Source organism: Sarcophilus harrisii, chromosome X, assembly GCF_902635505.1.
Source record: "Sarcophilus harrisii chromosome X, mSarHar1.11, whole genome shotgun sequence".
Classification (NCBI taxonomy): Eukaryota; Metazoa; Chordata; class Mammalia; order Dasyuromorphia; family Dasyuridae; genus Sarcophilus; species Sarcophilus harrisii.
Genome location: NC_045432.1, coordinates 766,630 through 774,572, shown reverse-complemented (window position 1 = coordinate 774,572; position 7,943 = coordinate 766,630). Strand labels below are relative to the sequence as shown.

At 48.7% G+C, this 7,943-nt stretch overlaps 1 protein-coding gene across 1 annotated transcript; it reads left to right on the top strand.

Annotated features, from left to right (window-relative positions):
- The first annotated feature begins 275 nt into the window (after positions 1–275).
- On the top strand, positions 276–2,333 carry LOC100913560 (polyadenylate-binding protein 1). Its single transcript, XM_012553571.3, has one exon. It carries the CDS (start codon positions 353–355, stop codon positions 2,255–2,257), a length of 1,905 nt encoding a protein of 634 aa, XP_012409025.1. The 5' UTR covers positions 276–352; the 3' UTR covers positions 2,258–2,333.
- The last annotated feature ends 5,610 nt before the right edge of the window (positions 2,334–7,943 follow it).

Here is a 7,943-nt window from a genome sequence, read left to right as displayed (position 1 = left end):
GATTCCCGTAGATTTTTGTCCCTCCGCGCTCGCCCTCTCTCCCCTCCCTCCCCTGGCCTCCCCCCGCCCAACCCCCACCCCGGCTCCAGACTGCGGGCCCCCCCAGCCGTTCCTTACCTCTTGCCGGAGAGCTCGGGCGGCGGCGGCCCGTGGCCCTCCTCCTGCTCTTCCTCCTGGTCCTTCTCCTGCTCCCGCCGCAGCTCCTGCTCTTCCTCCTCCTCCTCCTCCTGCTGCTGCTGCTGCTGCTCCTCTTCCTCCACCTCCTCCTCCTCCTCCTCCTCCTCCTCCTCCTCCTCCTCCTCCTCCTTCTCCTCGGGCGGCGGCGGCGGCGGCGGCCGCGGCGGGCGGCGAGATGCACCCCAGCGCCCCCAGCTACCCCACGGCCTCGCTGTACGTGGGGGACCTGCACCCCGAGGTGAGCGAGGCGATGCTGTACGAGAAGTTCAGCCCGGCCGGGCCCATCCTCTCCATCCGCGTCTGCAGGGACATGATCACCAGGCGCTCCCTGGGCTACGCCTATGTCAACTTCCAGCAGCCGGCGGATGCCGAGAGAGCCCTGGAGACCATGAATTTCGATGTCATCAAGGGCAAGCCGGTGCGCATCATGTGGTCCCAGAGGGACCCCTCCCTCCGCAAAAGCGGCGTGGGCAACATCTTCATCAAAAACCTGGACAAGTCCATCGACAACAAGGCTCTGTTCGATACCTTCTCCGCCTTCGGCAACATCCTGTCCTGCAAGGTGGTGTGCGACGAGAACGGCTCCAAGGGCTACGGGTTCGTGCACTTCGAGACCCGCGAGGCGGCCGAGAGGGCCATCGACAAGATGAACGGCATGCTCCTGAACGACCGCAAGGTCTTCGTGGGCCGCTTTAAGTCCCGCAAAGAGAGGGAGGCCGAGCTGGGGGCCAGGGCCAAAGAGTTCACCAACGTTTACATCAAGAACTTCGGGGAGGACATGGACGATCTGAGGCTCAAGAGGCTCTTCGGTAAGTTCGGGCCCGCCCTCAGCGTCAAAGTCATGACGGACGAGAGCGGCACGTCCAAAGGCTTCGGCTTCGTGAACTTCGAGAGGCACGAGGACGCCCAGAAGGCCGTGGAGGAGATGAACGGCAAGGAGCTGAACGGGAAGAAGATCTACGTGGGCCGGGCTCAGAAAAAGGTCGAGCGCCAGACGGAACTCAAGCGCAAGTTCGAGCAGATGAAGCAGGACCGCATCACCAGGTACCAGGGGGTGAACCTGTACGTGAAGAATCTGGACGACGGCATCGACGACGAGCGCCTGCGCAAAGAGTTCTCCCCCTTCGGGACCATCACCAGCGCCAAGGTGATGATGGAAGGGGGCCGCAGCAAAGGCTTCGGCTTCGTCTGCTTCTCCTCCCCCGAGGAGGCCACCAAAGCCGTCACGGAGATGAACGGCCGGATCGTGGCCACCAAGCCCCTGTACATAGCCTTGGCCCAGCGCAAAGAGGAGCGGCAGGCCCACCTCACGAACCAGTACATGCAGAGGATGGCCAGCGTCCGGGCCGTGCCCAACCCCGTGATCAACCCTTACCAGCCTCCCTCGGGCTACTTCATGGCGGCCATCCCCCAGGCGCAGAACCGCCCCGCCTACTATCCCCCCGGCCAGATCGCCCCTCTCAGACCCAGTCCCCGGTGGACGGCCCAGGGGGCCAGGCCTCATCCGTTCCAAAACATGCCCGGGGCCATCCGGCCGGCGGCTCCCAGGCCCCCGTTCGGGACCATGAGGCCGTCTTCCTCGCAGGTGCCAAGGGCCATGTCCTCCCGGGTCTCCAACGCCACCTCGCAGAGCATGGGCCCCCGCGCGGCCGCGGGGTCCGCCTCCGCGGGGACCCCAGCCGTGCGTTCGGCGCCCCAGTACAAGTACGCCGCTGGCGTGCGCAATCCCCAGCAGCACCTGAACCCGCCGCCTCAGGTGACCCTGCAGCAGCCCGCCGTCCACGTGCAGGGTCAGGAGCCGCTCACGGCTTCCATGTTGGCCGCCGCCCCTCCACAGGAGCAGAAGCAGATGCTGGGAGAACGGCTGTTCCCGCTCATCCAGGCCATGCACCCGACCCTGGCCGGTAAGATCACTGGCATGTTGCTGGAGATCGACAACTCGGAGCTTCTCCACATGCTCGAGTCCCCGGAGTCTCTGCGGTCCAAGGTCGACGAAGCGGTGGCGGTGCTGCAAGCTCACCAGGCGAAAGAGGCCGCCCAGAAAGCGGTCAACAGTGCTCCCGACGTGCCTCCTGTCTAAAAGGAAAGATGAGGGACCGGGGGATGGAAGGTCTGCTTCCTCACAGAAAAGAAACATCAAAAGACTTAAAATGTTGTGAAATAAAATTTAAAAAAAAAAAAAAAAACATTGCAAAATATGAAATAAAGAATACATGGAAAGGAAACTTTGACCTTGATGTACCCAGCAAATGCCAGGTCTAGCAAACTTAATGCTGGTCCTAGATTACCTATTCCTTTTAAAGCAAAAACAAAAAGTGATCCCAAATAGTCAAATATAAAAAGAAATTAATGTTTGATGGGGGAGGGGGAGGTTTTGGTACAGTACAAAAATTTAAAGGGTTCTCTTTAATCTCTTAATTATTTACCGTGGAAAACCTCAGAATATCACCACTGTTTTAGACAACAAATGATAGCTGAGCAAAGAAATGTAATTTGGATTATAAAATTATTGCTTTAATAAAAATTCCAAAAACTATGGGGGGAAAAAATGAAATAGAGGGAAATGCGGTCCAAAGAAATTGAATCCCAGTACAGGGGGAAAAAAAAAATAGATATATATATATATATATGCACATATATACATATATATATATATCTGATGGGGAAAACAATTGCAACCCTTTTAAAATCACACCTCCAAATTATACATTATTCAGAATATAAATTTTATTTATTGTTTATTGCCTATTCAAATTATTCATTTCAATGAGCTGGGGAAAAGAATACTATTCAGGAGAAGTCATGGGATGCAAAACTTGGTCTGGCACTTCAGTCATAAATTAGAGATTTCCAGATAAAAAGGACCTAGTTAACAGGAAGAAAGTGACTCTAGCCTTTTAAAGCAGAGTCATAGAAAGAGCTGACTTTTGCCTTATATTTCCTCTAAAGCTATTATCTCTAATCTGGGTATTTCTTCCAAAAAACAACTAAATGCATAAGCTATTTGCTCTTGGCCTTGAGTGACATCCTGCTGACTCCTCCTTGACAATTTATTTGATAAGAGATTTTTTTCCTATTAAGGTCTGTTTGCCTTTTAAATCAGATTTTCGGGTCTTTCCAAGTCAGTGAGAATAGGTTTGATTTCTTTCGATCTTTTCTGATGTGCCCCGTGGTCAGCCATGGGGATCTCTATCAACCAGAGTGTTAGACTGGGATTTAAGAAATCTGCAGTTTGTTCTGGGCCTTGCTGGCTGCTGCCACTGCTTTCTGATGGTTCAGAATTGTCAAGGGTTGGAAAGTTTGCAAAGCACTTTACATGGTTCAACTCATTCGATACTCCTAATAGTCCTGTGATCCCCGTTTGAAGATGAGGAAACTGAGGCTCAGTGGGGTTGAGTCACTTGTCCAGAGCTACTGAGGGCAGGGTAATCAAAATGTAACAAGCTATGGGATCTTAAACAAGTTATTGCTCCGGTCTCAGTTTCTTCATTTATGAAATGAGGGTTGGATTTTGGGAGTCCCTCAGCTCTAAAATGCTGTGAGCTCTTGAATTGGGAACAAGACTGGCCTTATGTGTGCATGGATTAGGTGATTATGTGTTAGTTAGGCAAAGAGAAGTTCTATTCCTGCCCAGCAGAGCTGGGACTTGAACAAATTTGGGACATGGATGAATGGACGAGCATTTTTGGGGTGCTTACTATGTGTGAAGCATGGTGCTAAGTGCTGGGACCCAAATAGCAAACGAAGGCAGGTTTTGCTTTCAAGGAGTTCACTTTCTAAAAAGGAGACGGTACATTAGGAAGTTTCAGATGCGAGTCAAAATAAATGGAAAAGTTGGAAATGCATCTTTCCGAGTGTCATTTCAATTGATAAAACTATCTGATGGGTGGCAAGGACTTTGAGGAGAACCTGGCTTTCTGCTTCTTTTGTAGCTGTGGCTGCTAAGGAAGCTGGGCTTTGGGCAGCGTCCCGGATGGGGTCCGCATGGCAGCTCTGGCAGGGGGACTTTCTTTGAGCCAGTTGCCTAGAACGGGATGCCCTTCCAAGGCATCTTGGGCTCACCTGCCCACAGGCGGTTGGGACCTCAGACCTCTTCACGGGGCTTCTTCCTCTGAATGATGGCTATAGGAACTGGAATGGGAGCAGGGTGTGTGATCTGGGGGTCACTAAGCTTCCTGGGACTTTGGAGGGATACTGCTTGTCAGTAACTCCCGGCAATCTGGTGTAAGCCAAGTGGCTCAGTAGATATGGCACTGGGTCTGCAGTCAGGTATTTATTAGCTGTGTGATCCTGGGTAAGTCACTACCTGTGTACCTCAGTTTCCTCAACTGTAAAATGGAGATAGTAATAGTACCTACTTTTTTAGGATGGTTGTGAAGATCAGATGAGATTACAGTTGGAAAGCTATCACATGCCTGGCACATGATGCATGATTCATATATGCTTATTTCCTCCCTTTTTTTCTCCTCTTCTCTCCTTGCTTTTTTCTTCCTCTTCCATTCCTGTTCTCCTTCCTTCCTCTCTCCTTCCTTCTTTCTTTCTGTTCTTCCTTCCTTCCTACCCTCCTCCTTTCCTCCTTTCTTCCTTCCTACCTTCTTATTTTCGTTCCTCCCTTCTTCCCTTTCTTCTCTCTCCTTTTCTTTTTCTCCTTCCTTCCTTTTTCTTTCCCTCCTTTTTCTTCCTTTCTTCCTTCCTTTCCTCCTTTCTTCCTTCCTATCTTCTTACTTTTGTGCCTTCCTTCTTCCCTTTCTTCTTTCTTTCCTTTCTTTTTTCTCCTTCCTTCCTTTCTTCCTTCTCTTTTTCCTTCTCTTCTTTCCTTTTTTCCTTCCTACCTTCTTACTTTCATTTGCTCCTCCTTCCCTCTTTTCTTCTTTGTCTCCTTTCCTTTTTCTCCTTATCTTCCTCCCTCTTTCCCTCCTTCCCTCCTTTTCTTCCTTCCTCCCTCCCTTCTTCTTTCTCTTCTTTCCTTCCTTCCTTCTCTTCCTTCCTTCTTCCCTCCTTTCTCCTTTCTCTCCTTCCTTCCTTCTTTCCTTCCTTCCTTCTTTCTTTCTCTGCCTCCCTGCCTCCCTCCCTTCCTCCCTCTCTTCCTTCCTTCCTTCCTTCCTTCTTTCCTTCTCTCCTGACTGAATACAGAAATAGACAACCTTTGCCTTTGTCACAACATCTTCCAGCTCTGGCTCTGGTTGGAGTTGGGATGCTAAAGTGTCCAGATAGTGGTCCATGAAGCATAACAGATTCATGGGCTGCCTTTAGCCCCTCCACACAGATGACAGGACATCCAAGGGATTTATAATCTCGTCCCTGCTTTGATTTTGCTGGGCTCCTTATAGACCAGTTCATGTCCAGGTAGTTTCCCCCATTAGGATAGAAGCCCCTTGATGGTTGGGATCTCACTTTTGTCTGTGCCTCCATCATCTCCAGACGAGAGCATGGCAATTCCTAACCAAATGCTGAACTGACTGATTGATTGACATGGTAGGAGCCTGGCCAGGGACAGTAGGAAAATCTCTAAAGTTGAAACACATGGGTTCCAATCTAATGCCCCATCGCTTCTGAGCAATATGACCTGGAAGTATCACTATGCTGTTGGGATTAGTTGACAACAGCAGATTGTATTTGTGTGCGAGAGAGGTGGGGGTGGCAGAGAAGGGAATGGGCAGGGCATTTATTGAGTATCTACTGTTGTGCCCAGCACAGATAGCTTAAAACAACTCTCAGAGGTGGGTGCTACTATTAGCCCCCCCCCTTTACACTTGAGGAAACTGAAGCATATAGATATTCAATGATTTGCTTAGGATCACATAGCTAGGAAGTGTCTGAAGCTGAATTGGAACTCATCTTCTGTAATGAGCTGAAACTGAGCAGATGCACTTGGATAGCCAAACACTTAAGGCTAATTACTCATTGGACAATACTCCATTAGCATTTGCTTGGAAAATGGTCCTTCCCATTATCCTGTGCTGCCTTGATCTGTTGGTGTATACAGAGAATGGTAGGAGGGATTAGAGGGTGGAGTAAGAGAAGCCAGAGTGACTTCGAGAGAGGAAGGTAGAGATTCCTGCATCAATTCCTCTCACTTGGACAAAAAAATAAAGATCAAGGACTTTAGCTTATCCTGACTCTGGCTGATTCTAAGGTATCCAGGGTGCTAACTCGGTCTTCACAGTCTTCCTGAGTCCTGGCCCAGTGCTCTGCCCAAGCAGCAAGTGCCCTGGGAACTTAGAAAAGGGACAGCTCTCTCTCTCTCTCTCTCTCTCTCTCTCTCTCTCTCTCTCTCTCTCTCTCTCTCTCTCTCTCTCTTCTCTCTCTCTTTCTCTCTCTCTTTCTCTCTCTCTCAGCTTACTAATACAACTGAGCTTCTCATCCTGATCCTATTAAGGAGGACCTATGTGATGGGGGGAGGGGGTGTCAAATCATTGATTCCCCTATTTGTAAAATGGATTTGACAGATGACCCATAAGCTTTCAATTTGGGACATGATGGCCGGATTTCTGGACAGGGTAGCAATGCAATTCACATTTGTGCAATGATGCAACTAGAGTCCAAAACAAACCCTGAAAAATCCACAGAAAATCCAGGCTTCTTGAGTTTCTTCTTTACTCCAGAATCGATGCTATATTCACTTAGAGCTACCTTACAAGTAATGGACAGAGTTTGACTCACAGACTAGCCTTCTACTTTTTTCCCCATGATTTCCATTATTCCATTATCCATGAAAATGGGTTTGTAAGGAAAACTACCTCCCAGAGCTGTGGAGCTCTGGGAAGGACTGGGGAAGGATAGCTTCATCTACAGTTTATTGAGAAAGAGAATAGCAGAAAATGAGTGAGGTAAAAGTTACTTCTGCATTTTTATCAGTTTCTTCCAGGCTTTTTTTGTGTGAGGCAATTGGGGTTAAGAGACTTGCCCAGGATCACACAGCTAGGGAGTGTTAAGTGTCAGATTTGAACTCAGGCCTTCTTGACTTCCGGGCTGGGGCTCTATCCACAGCACCTCCTAGCTGCCCCTCTTCCAGTTTTCAAATGTAATTCTATTTCTGTATACTAGCATCTCAAGTTAGTGGTTACTGTCTGTTTCCAACTGTTCAGAACCAGAAGCCCCCTCCTCTTTTTGTTACTATATTATAATATTATATTACATGACATATTCTATTATGTCATATCATATTATACATAATATCATTAGTATTATAGTTTATTATTACAATTGTATTATTCTAATAACATTATATTGAATTATATTAATTATATTAAAATAACATAGGGCTGCAAAGGAGTTGGCATGGGGTTCAGCAATGCATCAATACAGAATTGGTTGGAGACAAACAGGGGACCATGGCAACTACTGATTTAGATCAGCTGATGCTTCACACACACACACACACACTCACACACATACATACATACATACATACCACACACACACATACACACACACACACACATATCCCTCTAGCCACACGTTTGAACATGGGTATATGAGCATAGTTCCTATTATTTTGTGACACTTGGGGATTTAGAAGCATAGCCCACCTGGCTGTTTAGAGCAAAGGGGGAAGGAGCCCACCTCTCTCCTCTTGGAGTTATCTCAGCAGGATTCAGGGTTTCTATGGAAACAGACTGGTCACTATAGCAACCAGTGGTTGAGACTAGCTGACGCCATCTTGAAGTCTTTTTCAACAGGGACTCATGAGTCTCAAGGATAAGAGTTTCTGCTCAGAGCCCATATTGAGATCCTTTCTTCCCACAGGGCCCCCGTCAGCATCC

Coding starts and splice junctions, on each gene's coding strand:
- LOC100913560 (XM_012553571.3), top strand. CDS start 353: ATGCACCCCAGCGCCCCCAGCTACCCCACGGCCTCGCTGTACGTGGGG.